This window comes from Homalodisca vitripennis, chromosome 3, assembly GCF_021130785.1.
Source record: "Homalodisca vitripennis isolate AUS2020 chromosome 3, UT_GWSS_2.1, whole genome shotgun sequence".
NCBI classification, from domain to species: Eukaryota; Metazoa; Arthropoda; class Insecta; order Hemiptera; family Cicadellidae; genus Homalodisca; species Homalodisca vitripennis.
The window spans coordinates 194,228,406-194,256,163 of NC_060209.1; the positions used below are offsets into that span (position 1 = coordinate 194,228,406).

The 27,758-nt window shown below is 39.1% G+C and overlaps 1 protein-coding gene across 1 annotated transcript in view; it reads right to left on the bottom strand.

Annotated features, from left to right (window-relative positions):
- LOC124357959 (titin-like) overlaps positions 1-27,758 on the bottom strand; it is a 49,914-nt gene that overhangs the window by 18,491 nt on the left and 3,665 nt on the right. The window contains exon 2 of the mRNA XM_046810128.1: positions 910-988. Within this exon, the coding sequence (XP_046666084.1) occupies positions 910-933 (24 nt within the window). The 5' untranslated portion in view covers positions 934-988. The remainder of the gene's footprint in view (positions 1-909; positions 989-27,758) is intronic.

Below are 27,758 nucleotides of genomic sequence, written 5' to 3' on the forward strand. Positions count from 1 at the left end.
ACTCCAGGAGGGTTCACTTCTGCTGGTTTATACCTTCCAGTTGAACCCACACTGGATGCAGCAAAAACCGATGTGTCACTTCAATCTAGGCAACCTTATGGATATCCAGGAGCGGCACATCACTAACCACAAATGTTGAGATTCTGGGGTGCAAGGGTAATTCGATAGGTCTAGTCTACTGCGGGAGATGCCTGTTGGGGTTCGTTCCCTTAAAAGTCAAAGGTTCTTGCTACCCTAGACATAAGGTCGTGCCACCCCTGCCTGCTTTGACTGGAGAGGCTGGTACAAAGCTGGCTTTCCCTTCTACCTAGGAGACATGACTGAGATTTATGTCCAAAAGCCTTCCTCATGGATCTCGACAGGAGGTGGCCCCTACTCCCAACCTCACTCATCCAGAATATCCTGTCACTCCAGAATCAGAGCAAAGGTCCTTTTAGGACTAGGTGCAATTTGAAGCTTTTTGCCCTAAGAGAAAAAGCCCTAATAGCTTAAAATCCCCTCCAGTTTGTAATCACAATTTCAGATTAGTTCAATAATTAGATTTAGTTTTTCTTTCTCCCTACTCCCCTTAATCTTGTATTACTGTCCAGTGAACACCAAAAAAAGCATGTAATTAATGTCTGTAATCTTTAATTTTGAACAATTATCTCTAATCACTAGATGATAAATTTACCATTGTAATACAGTTTCATAATTTTTAGAATGGGTATTTACACAAGCTTTGTATTTAACTGTAATTTGCAATCCACTTTGATGGCCTTTGCTCTTCTCTCCTGTGGCATTGCCTCTTATATACTACCTGGACACGTATGCCTTTCTTAGTGTTACCTTTGTTAGTGCTCTTAGTGTTAGTGTGTATCTTACAGTAGAACTGCACACGATAACATTAACATTGAGGATGACCGTTACCTCATCCATCTCAGAGCTGCCCATGCTGAGCAAGGAGCCATCACTGCAGGTGCTGTGGTTTGACTTGTTCACGTTTCTCCTGGAAAATAAACAATCTGAGTAATTCATGTACAACATTTTGATCTGGTTGGCATTAAATTAATTACAATTCTATTTTCTAAAAATATATGTTTCTAATTCATTGTTGTATTGTTTATCTTCATGTTGACTTCATCTCGAGGTGTCAAGGACTTGAATCCTGGAATCTGAAGAGAATCCACCTTTGCCTGAAGAGATCCAGTAAAATTTAAAGAGGAAGTCGTTCGGAATGAAATATTTTCATAATATTTTCGACATCATTAAAGCCTAGGCTACAAAAATCTTTTTCTGGTTTATCCACCCAGAGTAATCCATACAAAGAGGTGCTCCCATTGTCTCATCAGGTGCACAATTGAGTACTACATTATCTTAGTGTTAGTAATTCAATAATATCGAGATAACTAAGCGGTTGAAAGTAGTAGGAATTTTAAAAGAAACTCTGCACAGTAGAGATTTGTAAAGTTACAAGTTCTCTAATCAATACGAATTTAGTGTCATAGCTTAGATAACAACTACCATATTTCGGTAGGAGGATACATTATCATTCGGATATTTGACTTCTTTTAAAGGCATGTTGGACATATTTCAGCTCGTGCAGTACGATTAGAAATTAGTTCAGATCAACATATTCATTAGAAAATATTTAATTAGGTGACAAGATTAACTTAAGCTGTAAGCTAATACTGTAGGCTTAAAACACAAGGATGGAGAGATATGGATTCAAGGCTATATAATGGAACAAAACTCGGTTTAATTATTTTCAATGAACGATTCTTTCATCCAGGTTTGTTTTCATCAGTCAAGAAAGATAACACTACTGGATTTAAAATTTGTTTGTACTTGACATATTTAAATACGATACCAAAATAAGACTTGATATTGAACTGTCTTTTTATCTTTTATTTCTTTGAAGTATAATATAGTCAGTCACCACTTTCAAAATAAAATTGAGTTTGTATTCTGAGTAATTTGTATAATTACTTTTTGAACACAAACTTGTATTTCTTCACGAAAGAGTCACAGTCTCTTAAAATCACATTAATTTTGTTTTCGACATGGTTTTACAAGAATGAATATGAGATTTTAAGACCAAAAATCCAAAAAATGAGCAACATTTTGAGGTACAGCACCCGGTGACGAAAACAAATAATGACGTCAATCCAGCACCGAAATGCGACGATCTGTGGAAACACCGGCATCGTTAGGATCTCCGCAACGATCGCGTCTAACGATGGAAGAAAGAAAGCATGCGATCGGAGATGATTGCGGCGGGGACGGTACAACAATAGGGTCGAGAGTCAGCTGTGACCGCGACCGCTGACGCACGACCAGCCCGGGGACTGCGACCAGCCTCGCAGTCAAATCATTTCACTTTCCACGGCGGGAAGTGAGAGCATGGCTAGCTACTGTGCTACACAATATCGTACCGCCTCCACAACATGTCTCTGGACTCTGGAGTCGTCGATATCTGTTACAAGGGAGAGTTGCCTCTGCATTCTCACTTCAAGCTTTGCTTCTAACAACCGGACTATAGCCTCTCTTGGTTGGTGTCACGTCAGCAAACTGGATCTTCTTCAGTCTGACCCCCTGGCGACGACAGTAGCATCTGACAACCGGAGCAAACAGTGACTACCGAAACTTCGGTGAAGGGTCATCAGAAAAGTCAAGACTATTGCATCGATCAGCAGTTGTACTATATAGTTGTGTCGTATTCAGGCTTAAAATTGACAATTGCCACTAGAAATAGAGCAATACCTGCGTGATCCGTGGGTAATTGGATGTCACATAATTTGTTTCCGATTTAGATCAGAGACAACTAACTGACCCTTGTAAGGAATCGCTCTACATCATGTCGTAGAAGTTTTCACATGACACACCACGCTCAAAGGTCAAAGCCTCTTTTTAACTTGTGGTAGGTTATCCTAAACAGATTTTAAACTTTACATTCCTCTCTTTTCCACGTGTGGTTAGTTATCCTCAGTAGATTTTAAACTTTACATACCTCTTTTCCACTTGTTGGTAGTTTATCCTCAATAGATTTTAAACTTTACATTCCTCTTTTCCACGTGTGGTAAGTTATCCTCAGTAGATTTTAAACTTTACATAGCTCTTTTCCCACGTGTGGTTAGATATCCTCAGTAGATTTTAAACTTTACATAGCTCTTTTCCACATGTGGTAATTTATCCTCAGTAGATTTTAAACTTTACTACCTAAATTGGCAGGCAGAACTCACGGACGATATATCGAAGGATGTGTAGGAGATAATAGTGAATGAGTTCTGAGACGAGGATAACGAACATATTTCACTTCTGAGAGGTGAGTAAGTAACAGCACAATGGATTAGGTGCTGGATGCACCATTACGTGCGCCACGTGTCCTGGCGCCATAAACTACGAAATTAAATTTCCCAACGATAAAACATTACAGTTTCCTGTTCGGACGCCGGACTCAGGACTCCTGGAGTCGTTAACTTCGGTGAAATGTCCGGCCCACGATCACACGGTGGCAGTGACAGTGCTGTAACTGCTACTTCTGTAGTTGTCACTGTTACTACTTCCTACTTAACACTACACCTCACTTCCGATGACGATCACTTCATTTCACCTTCCTCATTATGGTGATCACCAACGGTTGCACAATCAACTGCCCCAAGCACTTCCCTACACCTAGTTCAATTAATATTGCTAATTGAACATGGGCTAGAGAAAGTGTTAATCATTCTGCAGTTTTCACAAATCCGAGTTCGGAGTTTGCAAGCTTTGTATCAAGGCTCTCTCACACCAAGCTCACAGCACATGACCTCGTGCAGAGATGCTCGCATGTCTCAACACTTCTAAAATTAAACACGTATATAACATACATTTCTAGGATGTTTGTCGAAAGATTCTATTAAGAGGCTAAAAATGTTTCAATCAAGAATCACCACTATTCCTGCACATCCGATCTTACAGGTTGCCTCTAAACCGTGTCGTAAATCCTCCTTTTCCTTTACATACAGAAATACTGCAACCAAACATTTGTCATCTCATGATATTTGTACTTGAAAAACTAAATTTAGTCATCAAAATTAGTGAAAATCACGTCAAAGAAATAAAGAAAATATATACTGCATAATGAGAGTAAAACACGAACAATCGCTATATTATGCTAAAAAGATTAAGGAAATGGAAGTTTCTAGTATGAAAGTTTGTTTAAATGCCAACTTGCTGCAGTGAGCCTTTTATCTTTCAACGTTATTTTCTCCAGAACCGCTTGTACATACAAAGGCAACAGTTTTGTTAAAACGCTTACTTGTATTACATATTACAGTAAAAATAATATTTTATCAAGTTAATAAACGAGTTAAAACACTAAAATACACACGAAGGTCAACTATAGATTTGTGATGGCAAAACGCTTAACTAAGTTAGAGTTTTCTTTAATTGCTTTCCCACAGAAAAAATGTAACTGTAGGCTTAATTTATAATCTGAAACGAGCGTTTAGGTAGCCTTGTTCACAAGCAGAAACAGTTTGATATTAACACTTGAGTGCGCTCACAGGAGGCTTAACATAATGTTCAGAAACACCCGTTACATTTACATTTCTGGCTATAATTTGAAATTTCATTGGAAGTATCTTGCAAACACTCAACAACACAACAATATTTGACAATCCTAGAGACAATATAAAATGCTCTAAAGGTCTAAAAAGGCTCTATAAGGAACTGTTGTGGGCTAACCGCAGCCCCACATTTTCCATAATGTGTAGCCTACTGCCAGTACAGAGCCCAGTCGTTTGTGTGAGGAGCCTAAAACGCTTTGCCACGGTTTCCTCGCTATTGTGGCGGCACAGTTACACAAATATCGGGTTCTGTAACAATCGGCAGATCAACAGGAGTCACGTTCCATCAACGGCTATCAATTTATACTAAATACTAAATCCATTAAAACTATACTTGACAGTTTATAGATATAGTTGTCAGAGCAGGCCCCTCCTCTCCATGAATAGTGGAGGAGGCGGTCGTTATTAATGGAGAAATCAGTAAGCGTGCCGCACGTCACTTTCAATAACGACTGCCAGGTCAGATCAGTCGTCGGCGGTGCTTTCACGTGTCACAGTGAACTGGTTGTGTTGTGATCGTCGTGGTCCAGGCCCGGTGCCGGCTATTGTCCACAGCTCTCGCCCATCGCTATCGCCCATCGCTGGCCTTTCACCTCACCCTCACCACACGCGTCTGGCCGAGATCCTGTTTCAATGACAGATTAGATCTTCTTTTGTGTATCTTCGTATTGAGCGCGACTCGAAACTGAATAAACATTTTCGGACTTTTGGGAAGAAGAGTATGAAAGAAATTGGTCGATAGTTTTTCGTTGTCTTAATAATTTCACAACAATATTCTGGCCGAGATCCTGTTTCAATAACATATTCCATCTCAAGTCTTTTATATCTCGTATTGAGGACTTAAAATTATAACTGAATAATCATTTTCAGACTTTTTGGAAGAAGAGTATGAAAGAAATTGGTCGATAGTTTTTAGTGTCTTATTGATTTCCACGACAATATTTGGCTCTTGAAATCATAAATGTGAATAATTCCAGGCAGTACCGAGTTGACTATATTACCGGAAATCAAGCCCTGCGACTGACGGCGGTCCAGTAACGGACTGCGGTGGCGAGAGGCGATTTGCATCGGTATCGAGGTGTCCGCGTCACCCGGCACCCATCAGGGAACAGTTATCACGCCGCGCCGTGAGTTGCAGATGCCTGGCCTGGATAACGGATAAGGAAGGGACATACTTTCGTCATGCACTCGGTGATTCTCTACTACTCCATGTCACAATGTAACAAAAACACTCCGACGGAAACTTGGTATATATTAGTCAAAGACATTTATAAAAACAAATGGTCGACACAAAATGTTGGTCTTTATCGACGAATTTCTCAAAGAAAACGCAAATCTAATCCTTAGTATAGGAAGAAGAGCCCTCGTAGTAGTTAAATGCCAATGTGCAATGCTTTTATTGGTCATAAATACCAAGAAACGATAGTTAGGACAAGCATAGATTCTATTTTACTTTCTAGAAAGAGAATATAGAGGAAAGGAAAACACAGTCAATACTAGGACAGTGAATTGACAAATGCAGCCTTTGAAAGATTTGTATTGCATTCTTCTTTTATTATTGCTATTTGCACGTTTATTTCTGCAGCCTTTTCATCACCGTTGTGATTTCCTACCAAGAAAGACCATTTCACATTGGGTGATTAATGATGAAATACGAGTGTTTACCCAAAACTTCACGATGAAACCGTTCAAGAGCTGTTGTGTTTGACGTAACTCTATTGCGGGTGTATAATTGTGAATGCCTGAGGACTGACCACGTTACACAACCCAAGGCCGAGTTACACTCTGCCGCTGTTTGGCAAGGTGAGGGGACAGTTAGTTAGCGGCTATTCACCGGCAGAGTTGGCTAACACAGCAGTAGCCATGCTCTAGTTGGCCCTCTTCCTGCCGGCTCCACCAGGACTCGCTGTGCAATCCGGGGACGTCACAGTGTGCAATCAGCGTTACGTCACAGGCAGCGAGCCGCTGGCAACAGTCTGGACAAAATATAACGCCGCATTTGGAATTTGGGAAAAGGTGCAACAATATTGTTATAAGAGTTACCGGAGTAGGTCTTCGGACAGTGTCGCCTTGAAACTGTACTTCCATACACATAACACAGCTACGGTGGGAAGGGTTGATTCAATATCAATGTTGAGTTTAGATCCACTTTATCTTCCTCTTAAGTGCAACACCTAAAAGCTGATGCTGTCGCATATTTGGCTCCTTAACTCTGGAGTCATGCTCATCAGAAGGCATCCAAAAAATAGTCGGCGACGAAGAAGCTCAACGAACTCTTCGCATCATTTCGACATCAGAGACACCTAAACTACAAAATTAAGTGCAATCCAGGTGAAGAGGTGTTCTCATTGTCTCATCAGGTGCAGAATTGAGTGCACTACGATGTTAACTAACATGATGCCAAAGCACGGTGGAGCTATCAAGTCTTCTACACATAACGTAGCTATGGTGGGAAGGGTTGATTCAATGGAAATGTTGAGTTTAACTCTAGTTCACATTACGTGCAGCATCTGAAATGTGATGAAATTCTTTGTCGCCGACTATTTTTGAATCCCTTCAGACGAACATGACTCCAGATTTCAGGAGTCAAGTCTGCAACAGCATCAGATTGGTATAACACTGAATGATAATGTCCTCATCTTCCAAAGGTTTTTGGGTTCCAAGTGTCTAAATGACCAATTACTAATTATTCATTCCAGGCCTACTGCGGTAAATGGTGAAGCCATTAGTTGTCGACAGGTAGCACCTACCTAAACAATTGCTGTAAAACGAATTTCTGAAACCTAAAACCTGGAATATCTTCCTAAATTACTTAACATGTCTTAACGATTAATTACCACGTTTCATCTTTTTTTGTACCCCCAAAAAAATAATAATAATACCCTTAATTGCATAAACAATCATAAAATTTGCAAAGCATGCGTCAATACTACTATAAATATAATACTAATACACAGAAACAATATAGCTTTGTACATAACAGTAAAACGCCTTTGACACCAGGAGGTGTTTTAATCGAGTTTTGAAGTGTTTAGGATTATTTAGATATTTCATTAATACTCTCAGGGAGCTTGTGGATTAGTCTCACGCCAATTTGAGACGGCAAGTGTTGACATGTTGACGTACTGTTGTTCATTTCCGAAGTTGTCCCTGCCTCTCGTCTTGTATTGGTGGACATTCCTGCCTTGGACCAATATAGGGCGACCTCGAGACAGGGTAAAGTTCAATTGCTCTCTGAAATTCAATATTAAAAGAATTCTGACAGCTGTCTTATGTCCTCTAAATACTCTTTCAAATTTGTATTTGGTACAGCTGCCCCATAATGTCAAACCGTAAGATAAATATGGATGTATCAATCCATAATAGGCTGATTCCTAAACCATAAAATGAGTACTTCTACTAAGTTTGGATTGTTCGAACTAAAACCATACAGAAAACACTTGAGCTTATGGGCCAATTAAAGAACACAATTCACTGTAAACAACACACAGATACATACCGTGATAGTTACGGCAATAAAGTTACCTATAAAACATTAGCGTAGAGAGCACTGTCTACAGCCATTACTTATTTATTGAGGACGGCAAGACATATTCACCTGGCTGCCGTAGAACGACTCCTCGTCCTCAATCATGGTAACATCCGACTGCTCGTCCTCAGGTCACGTGGCCTAGTTCCCTTGTCCTCTACACACACTGGACACTGCAGGTCTCATTACATAGTTCAAGGGCCCGACCTTTCAGGGACACGTGCTTTTCACCACTAAAAGAATCACTTTGGGGGACGTGAAATTTCCATACATACTCAACGGCAAACCAAAGTCGTGGTAGTGGTCATAATAAGTTCATGTTGTTGAAAACCTAATCGAGTCAATACTAATGCAAGGTTTGTATTGATCGACCTGGATTGTATTGAATTGTATGTGGATTAATTAACAGCAACAAATCAAATGAATGTGTGTAGACAATTAGTAATAGATACACAATTAGTTATCGATTTTGTGTCCAATGCAAGTACTTTGTCGAACACAGAAGCTCGGCGATATCTGTATTAGCACTGTGGTGATGTGTAGGTGTGAATATGGCGCAGTTAGCACATAGATAGCACAACACTTGACGCCTTAATTAACACCTCGACGGGACCATGCCTTATAAGGGCATGGCAATAATGGCAATCAGCAGATAAGCGGCTACTGCTGATAAGGGCTCGCCTACTTTAAGGTGGTGTAACCTATCTTCTCGCGGTTTGAGATTTTGGGAAAAAGATAAAGCCTAGTCACAAACCGCAATGATACATTTCCTGAGGACTACTGAAGGGATGTGGTTTTTACAGTATAAGGAAAACTTAATACTTCCTTAAAATTTGAAATTTTCTTCGGTTATATTTTAGACTGAATTCATGAGTCATCAGTCAAATCATTCAAAAACGTCAATTTCAGAAGTGATTATATATATATATATATATATATATATATATATACCGGGTGTCTTAAAGTCCCCCCTCCCCTTTTTAACTTTCTTATGAATAGAGACGGAGCGATTTACTTTGGGGGATGTTTATATTACATCACAGTCCAGTTACTGTGTCAAAGTGGCCTGAATGTGTCTCACATACTAACTGGTAAACAACAAGAAACAACATGGCAAAACCCCGCTATTGGTATTCCCAGGACTTCCTAATGGGCTTTGGTCAGATAAAACAAAACCTAATAAATGCTACGTTAATTATTGTTGTTGATGTTTCTTGATCTTTGTAATGACTTGTTTCACAATTTTGTGACCTAAGTTTTCAAAATGATTACTGAGTGCCTTACAATAACTTTAAGTGTAATTTAAACTGTGGGGGACTTTATAAAAAATTCAAACTTAAATTGGCCACCAAATTTGATAGAATAACATTAGAGACCTCTAGTTCGTGCCATTCTTCTTCTTCTTCTTATAATACCTTTAAAATGACGTGTCACTTGCAAGGGGTGCTATTTAAAATCTTTAACTTACTCCCAAAATACCCCAATTTAGGGAGGGGAGTCAAAAATGTTCTTACGTCGAAAACATTCTCAGTTGATGACATAAACATCCCCCAAAGTAAATCACCATTTATATTTATAAGAAAGCTAATGGGGGGGATTTTAAGACACCCGGTATAATTTCAATAAACATTGAATCGCAAAAAGTACTTGCTTCGCCGGGACTCGAACCCGGATCTCTCACTTGCCAGGTGAATATACTACCACTACACGACAGAGCCCTTACTTTTTACGATTCAATTATTTTGTATTTGGCCAATTCTATCACATGAGTGTTTAAATAACAAAATGCCGTGTATATAACATATTATGAAAATGTGTATTTTTTCTTCGGCTTGTTTTCTTGGACCCGATTACAAACCTCTACTAATCACTGCTACAATAGCGTGTGGCGTGTTAATATAGTTTTCCTGCGTTTTTTTGTTATCTGAAAAGACAATGACGTTTTGAAATACAAGGAAAACGGCAAGTATTTTCTTACACTGTCTGCAAGTATTGTTCTATCTTTTGCAATGAATCCTTACAGAACGAGATCTTAACTTGCATTTAGTTACAACTAATAATTCTTCATGCAAATGAGTCAATGAAATGTATGTAAACAACATCCTACTAGGAATCATTCATTGTTAACAAATTGTTGCAAATGAGAGTTTCGGGTAATAAGTTTTATATCAAATGGGTTAGGTATAAATTGGTTGACGTTTATATTATATGCAATGAATGCAGCTGTTATAAATATGGCAGTGATTCTTTTTATAGAAAATCGACTTGAATAGATGACGACATAATTATATTTCGGTATCATTTAAAACGTTCAAAATATTATTAAAGTAGAAGTAACTTTTCCCCTTTAAATTAAAAACAGCTTAATTCGAGACTATTTTTAATAGTCCGTATTACTATTAGGACACAAAATCGATAAAATAAATGATTAAACCACTCACAAAGCGGTACAATATAATGAAGCAATACCGATGCTAAACAAACAACGTCAAAGACTACGCTGAATCGATTAGTTGCTCGATAAAGCGTTCATAATCGATTTAGCTAATAAACGCTCAGCTACGAGAGTAAAGTGCTTGTATGAAATCATATTAAATCGATATGATGATATTAAAATCGTCGTTAGTCTTAAATAGATTTTTATTTTACAACATTTTCTACTTTGGGCAATACCGATTAATTAGTTACCAATATGTAATTAGTAGTAATAATATATATTTATGTGTATATAGTAATGTATTAATGGAGTGGATTTTAAAACATTATTTTATTTATTAAATAAGATGTTTGGTATTACGCAAAGTTACTAAATAAAATAAATACCTACTGAACTGATTGAAATTTCATATACACTAATAAACAGGGTGGTTAAAAGTGATTAATTATTAAGCACATCACTGTACGGACATAGATAGTCGTGTACCTTGCACAGAAATAAACAAAATAAAATCTTAAAAGCACAGAAAATGTAAAAACTAAGCACAAAGGTAATTGGACACTTGAGCGCACAAAACTACCGCGCACAGATGAGACACGGCCTGCAGGACAGCACAACTCCGCACAACAATGGTGGGACTGGCGGGAGAAACTGAGTATTGTTGTGTGTGAACTGGACTGCTAGGTAGTGGGGGGGGGGCAGCGGGGGAGGGTATACCGAGGAAAGTGTTACAATATTTCAAGTTCCATGGATAAGATAACGTAGGAGATAAATAACATTATAGAAGTCAGGTGTTATTGTATAATATTACGATCCACAACTATGTCAAGTAATCTGCGTGCAACTAAAACTACAGATTACAAGTTTAAAGTGTAATGTTTTAATATCTAACAATTATTAATTTATATGATGGAAGTGATCAATAAAAACAATGAAGTTATCACAGAAAAATTTGCTCATCATCAAACTCACAGACTGTTGCCAAGTCGGTCCTTCTACGGAGTTTTCGATTATAGAAAGAAATTCTCATAATTCTGCAGGCTTAATATTTTAGCTATTTTATTATGTTTAGGGGATTGACCCACTTCTACAAAATACAATTAATAAGTTATATAATGTTAGTTTTCCATTATTTAAGCTTCTAGTATGAAGTTTACAAGTCGTATTAAGTTCAAATCTGTTTATTTCAAATAAATTTAAAATATTTAATGTTTGTAAACAAATAAATCAAAACCAATCAACAACTTCAAACAAAAAATGTTTGTTATTATTAATACCTATGATAAAACAACACATATAAGTTCTCTGATCATTTCAAATTTATCTTTGATAGTGAACGACCTACAAAAAGGGGAGCAACATTACTATCAATTCCAATTCATCGTTAACAATTTTTAATAGATGCTTTACTGTTCAGGCTTTTCGCCTTTGGAACGCTCTCCCCGATGATATCAGATGTATTGAGGACCGTGCTCGCTTGAGGGGCGGGGGTTTGGGGATTGCTGCTGGGGGACTGTGGGGGTGACGGGCGGTGCTGCTTGTTGCGGTCATGTGGTCAATCCGTGTGTTAGAGTGATTGAATGTTTCTTGCTCTTCATTTTGAATTTTCTTGTATTTATCATAATATGTATGTTTTTCTATTGTATTTTAAACATTGAATTCATGTATATGTTTACTTTGAGTTCATTTAATTTCGTATAGGTTAAGCATTTTTGTTTTTTCTATTTACCACAACTGTATCAAACTATTGCAAATTCTGTACACGAAGTTGAGTGGTAGACAGGGCTTGATAACACTAACTCCGCCTCTTTAATAAAGGCGTTTTTCATTTCATCTAAATTAAATGTTAAGTTATTTAAAAATAATATTTTTATGTAAACAAAAAGTCTCATATAACAAACCTCACATAGGAATGTCCTGTACTAGGTGATGGATTCAGACATCCGTGTAATCGGTTAATTTGGGTATGTGACAAACGTGTAGCAATCCGACCCCTAACACATGCACTCATATGAGTGTGTTAACTTTTCTTCGAGCAATCACTCAACTATTTTCACCCTTAACATTTGTCAAAAATCTCATTAAAATAAAAAAATAGTTTTATACTTGACATTTGATCCATTTTTTCTAGCCAAAAAGATATACAGACGATTGACAATATTTATTGCGCGATCCCGTACAAATTTAACTACAAGTACATAAACATCAGATATATAGTTACACCTGTAGTGCAGATATATACAAGCTATGGGCCTGGCCGCCCAGGGCACACAAGCGGATCGTGGCGGCTGAGAAATCGAATTAAACTCGCGTTCAAAATATTGGCATATTCCTCACAAGCTTGGGTTCGCAGTGTGTAATATTTATAGAATGCTAAACTTTAAAAAACTACGCAAACCACCAGAAGAATTGCGATAAAACACATCACATTTTTGCTAGGAGTGCGGCGACAATATTTATATATGCATGTGCAAATTGTTTAGGTATTTCAGCAATGTGTCACCATTTCAGGGACATTTCACTAAAGTAAACTTTTTCAGTGGAAGAATAATATTGTAAATATAAAAATGCAATCGATGATCGATATTATGATGAAACTAAAAATCTAAAAATAATTATAAATATTAAAAACCTGTTCTTCGCCCCACAATGAATGTTATTAAATTTCAATGAAATGTATATAGATCGTGGCAAAAGGCATTAAACTAAGTTTCATTACTCTAATATGCATTGTTATGTTGGTTTTCAGGCTGGTAAATTGAAAGAGCCGAAAGTGGACGCTTTTTAATCGAATTTTTGTCGGTATTTATTTTCTTGATCGGGGCACAAGTCAAAGTTAACTATGGCACTTGAAATACCTAACATAAAAAGTTAACCTAAACAGATGACACTTTTTGACCAAATTAGGTTTTCAAACATTATTTTTATTCATATAACAAAATCTAAAATAGGACCAGTCAAAATTCTATTTACGTTTTTAATCTGTAAACCATGGAATACTGAAATAATGTGTACCCGATGTGTCACTTATGTTACAAAATACTGAGGGCTCCATCATTTTACATCATAAATGCTTTTACTAAGAAAGCTATGGCCCTCGATTGTGAAAATTGCGTGTGATACCGCGGGTAACTGCTAGCACTGTAATATAGTGGTAATATCCTACTTTACGTTGTGTGTAAAGCAACACATTATGTACCAAATTCTACACTGCGTGTTCAACAGCAGATACACTCAGTAACTCAACCCTGTACACTCAGTAACAATGTACGCGATGTGGTGGAAAATCTAGTCTGTTTGCCAGGAAACGCTAACCTCCACAGCATGAATAAATTACTGACTTCATTCTATATCACAGTTTTCCATAGTATGGGTGAAATATGTGCGATCTACAGTGTTACATGCTTACGTGAATGAACAAATAAACAAGAATGTGAATATTGTAACAACAAAAACTGTTAACTATCGACTACAAGTATTTTCCGAGATCATAGATTCCCCAAGTATATCCATAGTCCCACTCATTCACACATGCACGCTTAATTCTCTTATCTTTTAAGTTATTGATTTGATATGTTCACAACAGAGGCGTAAACTAGAACAAGTGTGACGTAGTATAACTGACACACTTACCAACTGAACCGGAACTATTAATTAACTACTGATTACAAATAACGTGAAGATAAAAAAATCATTACGATGGTTGCCTTTTGCGTTTAATTACTGCTTCACACTCGACTAAAGTACTTACTTCGCTCAGATAAGTTATTTTACAAATGTTTGTGTATCACAGAAAGGACACAAGACAATATTTATATGACCGTGGGCAGTATTGTATTACTAGTTGTTTATTTGTGAAAACGTCATCATTCAAAAGTTTATGTGAGAACTCAAATATACTCTCAACTAATAGGAAGCTAAACTCAACATTCGTAAACAATTCACTGTTAAAGTAAGTTGTTTTTGCGTTGGGGTATTGGGGTGGATTCACAGATCCTCACACGTCAAGTAAGTTGTTAATATTATATTATAATAGGTCGGTTATGGATAAAAAATTAGCTATATTGTTAAAATATTCTGCTCAAAAATGCTTTAGTTTGTTGTCTGAGGATCAGCAGAGCTTACCATTCGGGATTTTCTCGAAAAAAGGACAAACCGATCCCCCTTTAAGCCTTATTCTGTCCGTCCTCATGAGGCACTGGCCTGTGCGAGGATTATCAAACAGAATAAAGGGGAGAGTCGATACAGTACAAGGTTAATAGTACTGATAAAAAGTGCAACGGTCACAGACAGGATTCGAACCTGCGCTATCTCTAACTCAGACCCAAATTTCAACGACTTAGACCTATCGGCCATTGGTACTTCCTCGGGTGGTTGGGAAAATCGCCTGTCTGTGTGAAATTTTACAAGAACTTAATTTATATACCGGGCAGTTTACGTTCAACGAGTATGTTTCTCATTCTATATTTGGCGAATCATATTACACAGTACATGGTTTGTCGTACTTCTTCCGTGTTATATACATATTGTTCTCATTCAACTCATTGATATTAATTATGACTATGCACGCAAACCGTACACTCTTTAGGAAATGTCAAAAAATAACGAACGTCCGCCTGTGACCGCGAACTCAGCTTGGGTCAACATGATGAGTGAGGTAGACCTGCGGTAACTGTTGTAGCGACCATCGCAGTGAATACTGTAGCAGTTTCACGGATGGCTAGAGCTCGACCTTGGCAGGTTAATGTCTCTGCTAATTAACAACCAATTAATTCTTCCAGTTCCCCCGATATCGTGCCCCAGGATAGACAACAACCAGAGGACACATCGCAGGAATTATGGCCAAGTATCGCTCCTGCCTCCTTTCATGTTAAAATCGTCCATTTATCAAATTTGAAAATAAAATTGTTTTCATATGTAATGCTAAATGTATGAATTCTTTAGATATTTCTTTTAGCAAAACTGATACATTAAAAAAAATGACTTTAATTAATGTTATAAAAAATATAATGCACAAATAATTTAAAAAAATTAAGAGGATAATTAAGGAAAATCACATCCTTTCCTGACAGGAAAAATCCGTATTTAAATAGCTAAATTAAAAAAAAATTATCTGTCGACGACTTCGTAACCGAGATTGAAGAATTAATTTCGTTGAAAAATGTTAAAGTAATGAAACAGAATTGAACTTTTAAAGTAGAATCAATACAAAATTAAAATATTTTCGTTTAAAGTTTGTTATTGACGATGGAATATTTGAAAGGATAACAGGATTTCGAACATTTGCCATCGTGGTTATAAAAGGCATAATGCAACGTTTCGATGATTAGAATCTATCCTCATCGTCAGGCGGTGGAGGTATTAATACATACAAAAATAAAGAACATAAAGCAATAAAGAAGGGAAAGAAAAGGGTTCAAACATACCCAAAAGCTGCTTTGGAGTCCAGGCCAGGCGTTGTCACTGCACAGGATGCAAGTCCCGAGCACAAATCACAAGTAAGAAGGATCTCAATCACAAATCACACTAGCACAGGCTACAGTGGGAGACTGATACAGACTAGCGCAATGTGCGATTGTGATCCTCGTACTTGTGATTTGTGCTCGGGACTTGCATCCTGAGCAGTGACAACGCCTGGACTGGACTCCAAACAGTTTTTGGGTATGTTTGAACCCTTTTCTTTCCATTCTTTATTGCTTTCTGTTCTCCATTTTTGTATGTATTAATACCTCCACCGCCTGACGATGAGGATAGATTCTAATCATCGAAACGTTGCATTATACCTTTTATAAACTAACGATGGCAAATGATCGAAATCCTTTTATCCTTGAAACAAAAATTATTTTGGCATAATTCTTATGTAAATAATAAGCAGAGAAATGTCTAAGAGCAAAGTGAATGGGAAAAATAAAATGGTCAAAAACGATGCTGAGAAAAGATAGAAAGAATTAATATATTCAAAATTCTTTTAGTACAGCAAGAAACAAAAATTGTATATTTAACAAAAATTGTCGATTGTGATGTTATTTAATGAAACGACACCCGAGTAATGTACTGAGTCTAAGAGACCAAACGGAAAGTAAAATCAGTAATGTAGGATGTAAGAGGAGGGAAGAAGGAAGCGGCTCTCGGACCGTATCACTTGCGCAATCTACATGCACGTAATGTACGGGTACGGTCGGTGCATCAAAGCCTGGTTACTCTGCCGTCTGTGATGAGGCTTAATCATTCTACTAAATGAGCAGATCAATTCCCGACTATCTTCCTGTCACAGCTTAATCGCTATATCTTGTGTAATAGCTACACAATATTGCAGCATTAGGCCCGGACACAGGTAGACAAGTCAGGCATTGTCTTCTTGCAAATACAAACATAAATTTAACGTAATCACTGCATTTACAACAGACAAACCAATACTTAAAACTTTTATTTTTGTGAGGCCTTTCGATAGCAAGGCAATCTTCGTCAGACACACCACAAAAGCAAATACAAAAGTAAATCTTTTTAATCAATTAAAGGGACAGGAGTGGACCCTTTTTTATTATTGGTTCATGCTAGATGAACTTCTTAAAAGCAATACCGTGACTCCGCATTGGTATACAGTATTACAAATATCTAATCTTTTTGATACTTTTGGTTTTCTTTTTAGTTCATTTTTCAGATTGGCAACCAAAAAGGCCTAATCTCGACTGATAGCTGACTAATTGTGGTTGGCTGCCAATTTAATTTATGTTGCCTCTATTAATTTCCTTTTAAACAAATGAGGTTTCCGATGTATTTTGTTGGCTTTATCCAAACGTTTAATGGTCTTTTTGTCTCGCCTATGTATTCCCTTTTGCAACTACATTTTATACTGTGAACACAGTTTTTGGAATCCTGTGTGCCATTGGTTTTGTTTTCACGAGACTTTGTCTAAGAGTATTGTGTGTGTTACATGCGTGAGTGCCGTGATGACGGGTTCGTCTATTAATGCAATAGTGATGTTTCCCTAGTCACGCGTTGTTGGCCGATCTCCCGCCGTGTGATATCCTCGCGTGTACCAGCTCCAGTACCCAGTACCGCTCTGATGGCTGACTACGACAACCGTACACTCGTGTTCGTGCAGGCAGTGCAATCACATTTAGTGCTACCTTATCGTGAAGACACGCCAGCTGATAAGATAGGACAATCAGAAGACTACTCGATACAATTACGAAAATGTAACAAATCAACAGCGTTGCACTAATACCCTCTTGACAGGAGTTAAAAGCTAAATGCAACATCTGCGGGAGTACGTCAGAAACAGATAAAGCTCTCGATAGGTATTATTGACAACAATAATAATATTGTTGTTTAAAGTATTTTATCACAAGTAGTAGCATATGTTTTATGAATGAAATCAGTTTTATCATTAAAATGCACATCATGGCCATTCTATAATATTACTTAATCCATACAGGGTCAATAAAAAGTCAGGAACCCTCCCATAATGTTTTCTAAAGTGTATTTAAGGCCTTTGGGTTGTGGTGCTAAGTGAAGTGGATGTTTCATTTGATAATTTTGAACATTTTTGTGTTCCCCAAAAATGCAGGATTTTTTGAGGTACATAAACATTTTTTAATTTAAAACCCCTCAAGAGACTCTTCATCTTAATGAGCATTTAAACAAACTTAAAGAATGGTTAAAAACCAGAGATCACTATCTCTTTCCCATCCAAAGTAATAACTTGTCAACATTTATGTGAAGCCCTTACACTTACATTACTTTTCTTTGGAGGAATTTACTGTCTGCATGGTCACTCATTGTAAATAAACTTCTTATCAGTGTGCTTTCTAATCTCCACTGGATCCTTTGTCCATAGCATTCCTAATTGATACAGAACAAAACGACCCATAAACCAGTTTTCACTTGACAGGGATTTACATTTGAAAAATCCCGCACTTTTAGGACACAAAAATGTTTAAAATCATCAAATTTTCTTCCTTTCCACATTGCACCACTACCCAAGGGATGTCTTCTTATATAGACTTTAGAAAAAAATAGAGGTTGGGGATTCTATTCAGACTGTACAATAGAATCCAGGTTTGCTAAGGCTCATTGTGATCGCTGCACAACGTTTAAACCTGGTTGTAAACAGAGATAACTATGAAACCACCCAATAACCACCCAATAAGAGAAACATTTAACATAGCAAAATATGTTATAAACAGAAAACTTATATATTTCATGATTGGTTACTACTTAAGCTTACATCAATAGTTAGTTGAAACTATGTATAGTTACAAAATGAATAAAGCGATTGAATAATATTTACCTTTAAATGTTTCAAAAATAACTTTTGAAACAATAAAATCAACCAACAACTATAGGTTTTTGAAGCTATAGTCTGTAGAAAATTTAATGTTATTATTTTCGTGGCGTCGCAATGACAGAAGAATATTGGAAGTGTCTGCACGTCTGTACGTGTGGAGAAACTAAACATCGCAGCTCGCGCATAGTTGAATTAACACCTAAAATGTCTATCCAATAATAAAAGTATTTAGTTTACTTGCCCAACAATATATAACGTTGTAAAGTAAAATAACTATTTTGACAGAGAAAACGGGTTGAATAAAAAGTGGGAATGGTTTTAAAAATTACAAACTTTTATATTACATACGTGAAGAAACTGTCTTTGCTACGATCAAGAGTAGAAATAGTACACCCAGATATACAGCCAAAGCCAATATTCGATTCCTTAAGGACAGGCTTCCTGTTACACGTCCAGACATCTCTGCAATTTTCAATAGATCACTAATGTCCTCTGAGTTTCTAAGGATCAGGAAATCAGCTTGATGACCCTGAGCCAACACCCTCAATTACTTTCTGATGTCAAAGCTATCAATTTCTCTCTCAGCGTTTGGAGAGACTGGTGCATTAGTCTAACACTTTTCAATCTATCTGAAATGATCAAACATGTTTTGTGACTTTCATTCGGGTTTCCGTAGAAATGATAGTGCAACTACTAATCAACTGCAATTAAAATTTCGGATGATATCAGTGTATCATTGGACGGGAAGCAGATAACGCTGTTGATTCTTTTTGACTTATCGAAGGCATTCGAACGTGTTTACCATCACAAGGTCCCTCAATAAACTGAAAGGGACAGGGGGTTGACCCTTATGGCTGTATCAACTGGGTCAGATCTTATCTTACTGAACCTCAGGAGAAATTAAGCACTGCGATCAAGGTATAAGTACTCGTCATGGATAAATGTCCTTAGAGGAGTTCCAATGAGCTTAGTGTCCACTCTTGTTTACATTGCATATATATCGACGATGTAAAAGCGATACCCATCATTGTAAACTTACAAATATATACACACATTTCACCAAACATCATGAACGTCGAAAACTTCAATGAATTTTGACATTGATGCGCCTGTAAAATTGGATTTTAGATGTGGACTCAAGGTCAATGAAAGCAGGATTTATCAGCTATTCTGTAACAATTAGTAAAATTGTCTGGATTACTGCACCTACACTCAACAGCAAAATTATACAATAACCTTGAACTAATATTATGACCAAACACTGGGATGATCTGATCATGTCGTTGTGTGACGTGCAACAGTGTTATTGATATTATGACCAAACACTAGGATGATCTGATCATGTCGTTGTGTGACGTGCAACAGCGTTATTGGTATTATGACCAAACACTAGGATGATCTGATCATGTCGTTGTGTGACGTGCAACAGTGTTATTGATATTATGACCAAACACTAGGATGATCTGATCATGTCGTTGTGTGACGTGCAACAGTGTTATTGATATTATGACCAAACACTAGGATGATCTGATCATGTCGTTGTGTGACGTGCAACAGTGTTATTGATATTATGACCAAACACTAGGATGATCTGATCATGTCGTTGTGTGACGTGCAACAGTGTTATTGATATTATGACCAAACACTAAGATGATCTGATCATGTCGTTGTGTGACGTGCAACAGTGTTATTGATATTATGACCAAACACTAGGATGATCTGATCATGTCGTTGTGTGACGTGCAACAGTGTTATTGATATTATGACCAAACACTAGGATGATCTGATCATGTCGTTGTGTGACGTGCAACAGTGTTATTGATATTATGACCAAACACTAGGATGATCTGATCATGTCGTTGTGTGACGTGCAACAGTGTTATTGGTATTATGACCAAACACTAGGATGATCTGATCATGTCGTTGTGTGACGTGCAACAGTGTTATTGATATTATGACCAAACACTAGGATGATCTGATCATGTCGTTGTGTGACGTGCAACAGAGTTATTGATATTATGACCAAACACTAGGATGATCTGATCATGTCGTTGTGTGACGTGCAACAGTGTTATTGATATTATGACCAAACACTAAGATGATCTGATCATGTCGTTGTGTGACGTGCAACAGTGTTATTGGTATTATGACCAAACACTAGGATGATCTGATCATGTCGTTGTGTGACATGCAACAGAGTTATTGGTATTATGACCAAACACTAGGATGATCTGATCATGTCGTTGTGTGACATGCAACAGAGTTATTGATATTATGACCAAACACTAGGATGATCTGATCATGTCGTTGTGTGACGTGCAACAGAGTTATTGATATTATGACCAAACACTAGGATGATCTGATCATGTCGTTGTGTGACGTGCAACAGAGTTATTGGTATTATGACCAAACACTAGGATGATCTGATCATGTCGTTGTGTGACGTGCAACAGTGTTATTGATATTATGACCAAACACTAGGATGATCTGATCATGTCGTTGTGTGACATGCAACAGAGTTATTGATATTATGACCAAACACTAGGATGATCTGATCATGTCGTTGTGTGACATGCAACAGAGTTATTGCTAGAAGCCAAAGTCTCAGTCGGTTTGCTCTTAACGTTAAAATCTATGCTGGCAAAGTCCCTGATTTTCCGCATTTAAAATACTTTGTACAAGTATATGATTTTTAAACATTCGGAGAGACTTCAAGTAGCTATATTCCACCAAATTTACATACAATTAAAAAGTGGGTGGTCATGAAACCCCTTCTTCTAGACCTACCGATAATGAAATTGAAAGAGCTCCGTGACTACCGCTAACTTCTTATTTTCTTCCAATAATCACTATTACTGTACTGTTGCCTTCCAACACACAGAATCTACTCTTACTACCGTAAAGGTGCGCGCTCCTTCTATCCCTTCCCTTCCACCGTTCCAGTTTCTGCAGTGAATCGTCCAACGTCTCTATGGAATGTCAATGCTACTGCCTGTCGACTACGGCATGCACTTCGCGATGACATCAGTAATCTTGGCATGCCTTCTCGCATGAGGATAAGGGTCATAGGTTTGTTGTGTGGGCACCGGTGGCATGCATCCGGGGTTAAGGCAGTTTATTAAATGTAACTTTATTACTAATTTATTAATCAATATGTCGTAAAATTATGTTGAGTGAAGAGCATAATCTTACGCGAACTTTATAATCCTTTATAAAGTTGCCTGCAATAAAGCCATACTTCATTTAATTTTAATTTTACAAATAAAGTCGACACTTTCAGTACCGTATACTTAAAAAAATTTAGTTTTTAATCTGTAGATGTAGATACATAAATTAACCAAAACGCTTCGAACAATGAAGTTACGTACTTGGATTTTCCGTTTTGAGTTACTGAAATTGAGCGGTACATTGCGATACTAAGGCGGTGTCTTGTGTGCAATGCAATCCAAATGAAAACAAATGAGGATTCTGCACTGGAGAAAACGCTGTATGGAAGGCAGCGACAGTTGACATTAGCTGTTTCTGCTGTAAACCGTAATGCTTCCATTCACTGTCCTTTAAACCGAGGTCGTTTACAGAATAGATGTTTAATTTACAACAGGTGAATTTGTACGCTGGCAAATCTTCGAATGGTAAATAACGATACATTCCGTGTTGTGATAATATCACGTAAACTGTTTCTTATGACTTGAATGTTCAGCATCACGACACAATATGAAGGGGCCCATACTAGAAAACTACAGTAAACTATGACTTTTTTATAAGTATTTTAGTGTATACCACGTTTTGGACAAATTATACCGTATTATACGGTTATAACCGCTGATACAATATACCAGCTGCTTTCATATTTCGGATAAACCCTGACACAATCCTTCCCTTCGTTGTAAAGCCATAGAATCTGAGAAAATGTATAGTTTTTTATACAACTCAAAGAAGATGAAGATAACCGTGTAAAAGGTGGATGTCTGCAGAAAAAATAGTCTAATAGAAAAATAGTCTTGTAATCAATAAATTAAAACTTAAAAATGCTTGAATCACTTCGGTCATACTACAATACAAACATATAGACATTTATCAGAAATGGTCAAGATTCCAAGTTGCTTGATTATCTTAAGTGTTAATTGTTTACAGCTCAACGACATATTCGGAAATCATCTAATGTTATTCCTCCTTTACAGAGCTAGAACAAGAACAGGAAAAGAAATAATGAAGGGAGGGAAGGGCGACAGTAGACACTTCTACTTCACCTCGCTCCTACATGTGAGGGTAGAGAGACTCTGAAGCCCCCATAGCTGCCTGTTCTAGAGGTGGTCCCAGACATGACAACAGCTCCTGTATCAGACACACCCGTAGCACCGTCCCGGGCACGGAATAGCGACGTTATCGAGAGTATCCGGTCTCGGATAACCAGATCCAGAGCCAATGCCAAATTCCGACCTTTCACTGCCCTCAGACGATCTGGACAACTGCAGAGAACTCGGCAGCACAGGAAAAACCTGTTAATCTATCCTGCCTGGCAAGTGGTGTAGCACCATCGAAAGTAGTTACAGTGGAGAGTCAATTTTAATGCAAACACCTGGCACACCACAGGCCTACTTATTGTCAACTGCAGAAACACGAGATGGAGACACACCTGCCCCAGTTCGACAGTGACGCCCTGTCTCCGCCCGGCCCACCTCACGTGCTGTATATCGTACCTCACAATACTGTCTCCTGGCACACCACAGGCCTACTTATTGTCAACTGCAGAAACACGAGATGGAGACACACCTGCCCCAGTTCGACAGTGACGCCCTGTCTCCGCCCGGCCCACCTCACGTGCTGTATATCGTACCTCACAATACTGTCTCCTGGCACACCACAGGCCTACTTATTGTCAACTGCAGAAACACGAGATGGAGACACACCTGCCCCAGTTCGACAGTGACGCCCTGTCTCCGCCCGGCCCACCTCACGTGCTGTATATCGTACCTCACAATACTGTCTCCTGGCACACCACAGGCCTACTTATTGTCAACTGCAGAAACACGAGATGGAGACACACCTGCCCCAGTTCGACAGTGACGCCCTGTCTCCGCCCGGCCCACCTCACGTGCTGTATATCGTACCTCACAATACTGTCTCCTGGCACACCACAGGCCTACTTATTGTCAACTGCAGAAACACGAGATGGAGACACACCTGCCCCAGTTCGACAGTGACGCCCTGTCTCCGCCCGGCCCACCTCACGTGCTGTATATCGTACCTCACAATACTGTCTCCTGGCACACCACAGGCCTACTTATTGTCAACTACAGAAACACGAGATGGAGACACACCTGCCCCAGTTCGACAGTGACGCCCTGTCTCCGCCCGGCCCACCTCACGTGCTGTATATCGTACCTTACAATACAGTCTCCTGGCACACCACAGGCCTACTTATTGTCAACTGCAGAAACACGAGATGGAGACACACCTGTCCCAGTTCGACAGTGACGCCCTGTCTCCGCCCGGCCCACCTCACGTGCTGTATATCGTACCTCACAATACTGTCTCCTGGCACACCACAGGCCTACTTATTGTCAACTGCAGAAAACACGAGATGGAGACACACCTGCCCCAGTTCGACAGTGACGCCCTGTCTCCGCCCGGCCCACCTCACGTGCTGTATATCGTACCTTACAATACAGTCTCCTGGCACACCACAGGCCTACTTATTGTCAACTGCAGAAACACGAGATGGAGACACACCTGCCCCAGTTCGACAGTGACGCCCTGTCTCCGCCCGGCCCACCTCACGTGCTGTATATCGTACCTTACAATACAGTCTCCTGGCACACCACATGCCTACTTATTGTCAACTGCAGAAACACGAGATGGAGACACACCTGCCCCAGTTCGACAGTGACGCCCTGTCTCCGCCCGGCCCACCTCACGTGCTGTATATCGTACCTCACAATACTGTCTCCTGGCACACCACAGGCCTACTTATTGTCAACTGCAGTAACACGAGATGGAGACACACCTGCCCCAGTTCGACAGTGACGCCCTGTCTCCGCCCGGCCCACCTCACGTGCTGTATATCGTACCTTACAATACAGTCTCCTGGCACACCACAGGCCTACTTATTGTCAACTGCAGAAACACGAGATGGAGACACACCTGCCCCAGTTCGACAGTGACGCCCTGTCTCCGCCCGGCCCACCTCACGTGCTGTATATCGTACCTTACAATACAGTCTCCTGGCACACCACAGGCCTACTTATTGTCAACTGCAGAAACACGAGATGGAGACACACCTGCCCCAGTTCGACAGTGACGCCCTGTCTCCGCCCGGCCCACCTCACGTGCTGTATATCGTACCTTACAATACAGTCTCCTGGCACACCACAGGCCTACTTATTGTCAACTGCAGAAACACGAGATGGAGACACACCTGCCCCAGTTCGACAGTGACGCCCTGTCTCCGCCCGGCCCACCTCACGTGCTGTATATCGTACCTCACAATACTGTCTCCTGGCACACCACAGGCCTACTTATTGTCAACTGCAGAAACACGAGATGGAGACACACCTGCCCCAGTTCGACAGTGACGCCCTGTCTCCGCCCGGCCCACCTCACGGTGCTGTATATCGTACCTCACAATACTGTCTCCTGGCAGACTTCACTTTCCAATCGACAACTTCGAAACACTCTCACATAAGGTGTTTGTGACTCCAGACACATACACGGACTGCAACAGTTATTTAAGCATCCCAACTGACAAGGCACACTTTTTTTTATCTTCGAAACGAGTACTATTTTGTATCTGGTCTCGTAGATTGCGTGTGCAACTCAAATACAATGTAACCTATACAATATGCAATGTTCAAAAAGGATATCTTTTAAAAGTTTTGTTTGAAACACTCAAATTATATGAATGCAATTAAAATTATATTCTCTGAGAAGATTAATAATGAACGGTTGATAAAGATTAGTTTATTGGCCTATGCCACTTGCCCTACTATTAACACAACCTTTGGGGTGTTCATTGTCATTATATATTATTAATTTATTACAATGTAGCTGATTTATTTTACACTTAACTACACAATTATTATTAGTGGATACTCATTAAATATATAATACTAAGTGTTCAAAACTAATTATTGAAACTCAGTTAACTTATCTCCACACGACGTATTTATCAATTTTTATACCGTCTTGAAAATGAACAATACAACCTGTTTTTTGTGTATTAGTCATTATCCTTCCATCCGGGATATCCAGTGATGCCGCCAACATGTATAGATAGTTCTCTAAACAAGTGGGGGAAATCTGATTCTTTTATTACTAAACTTACAGTTTTAAACGTACAGAGAACAATCGTATAAAGAATCCAAGTAATATCAATTCTTTCATTAGTTATATTTTATAATTGTTACACCGTGTCACCGACACGTGAAACAGCTTTTGACGACAAAAACAACCACAACATAGGGTTTGATGAGTACGAGGACATAAAACCTGACGAGAACCCGTTCTTACGTTTTATGCGGAAACACAACAATCTCACACTCTGTCACGTGACGTACCTCAGTTACTACACATCTCCGACATGTACCTCTAGTAGAGCAACCCGCACGAAAACAACTGGTAGTGGTGGGTAAGTCTGACTCTGCCCTAAACACCCCACGTCCGACAGTGTTGCCAGTTTTATGTGTATGGAAAATTATCGACCCATCTCAACATCCGTTGAAATAAACAGACATCAGTGCATACCGAGAAAAGTTCCAAAATTCAACTGTTTTGAAGACAACATGTAAAAATAGACAGAAAATTACCATAACCACGTCATAGCAGGAACTGGTTCTAGGAGGTTACAGTTTCTACCTGACAAGTTCTACGTAAAGTCTGGACAAATCAGTGGAATGAAGACGATCAGCTCGTGTCAAGCAGCAGATAATAACTGCAGCCGATCACTCTCGCTCCCAGCGGGCGGAGGTTACAGTTTCTCTATTTTCCGATCCACCGAGTGTAACCGATCCGAGCAGTTTCCCCGGGCCGCGGCGGCGGCGGGCTGCTGCAGCGGTGCTGATGCCGGAACAGGAAGTCCAACAATGGCTCCACTCATGTGTGCTGACTGCTGAGTTATTGTGGCCCCGGGCATTGCAGATTGATTATTTCACTTTTCCACGATCGTGCATCGTTTAAAATATTAATAACTCGAGAATGTCATGATTTAGAGAAATACCTCATAGAGTTGTCTTACTTTCTCCTGACATAACATTTGCTGAAGTATTTGATAATGTTTGTAGGTCTCAAGAACACAACTACGCTGACGGCTGGCTGAGAAGTGGAAAGAGCGCTCGAAACACAATCATTCCATTTTATAATCACATTTTAGTGAAACACCTTTTGCCTGAAATGCATCATAGCAAAACGAGGAAAGTGGAAGTGCACACTTAGCAGATCCACTCCCGAACGTTAGACCAAAATATCGGCGACATGTAAACAACTAAGTGATAGTGCAAGTATACCAACTAGTTTCCCACACAGCACCAACACAGCTCTGCAAGGATGACTGGCATAACCATAACGGAACGGGAGATGGAAGTTTTCTTTTGGCGCTTTTCCCAAGTAGATTTCAGGTCGCAACGCAAGTAAATCGTGAAAGTTGTCAAGCCTTAAAAACTGTCGTGTACCGTTTTTACGAAGGGAGCCCACGCTACAGTGCCTTTCACCAGGACTTAGCCGCCAACACCACCGCCTCCCGCTGCTCTCCAGCCCCCGCTCCCCGTGTAGAGCGAGTTAGGTCAGGACGTCACCTGCTTTCTTTTTGGTGAGGTCCCTGTAAAGATCTATACCCAAAACAATCACACAACGGATATTTTGCGAGGTTCCTGTAAAGATCTATACCCACAACAATCACACAACGGATATTTTCCGAGG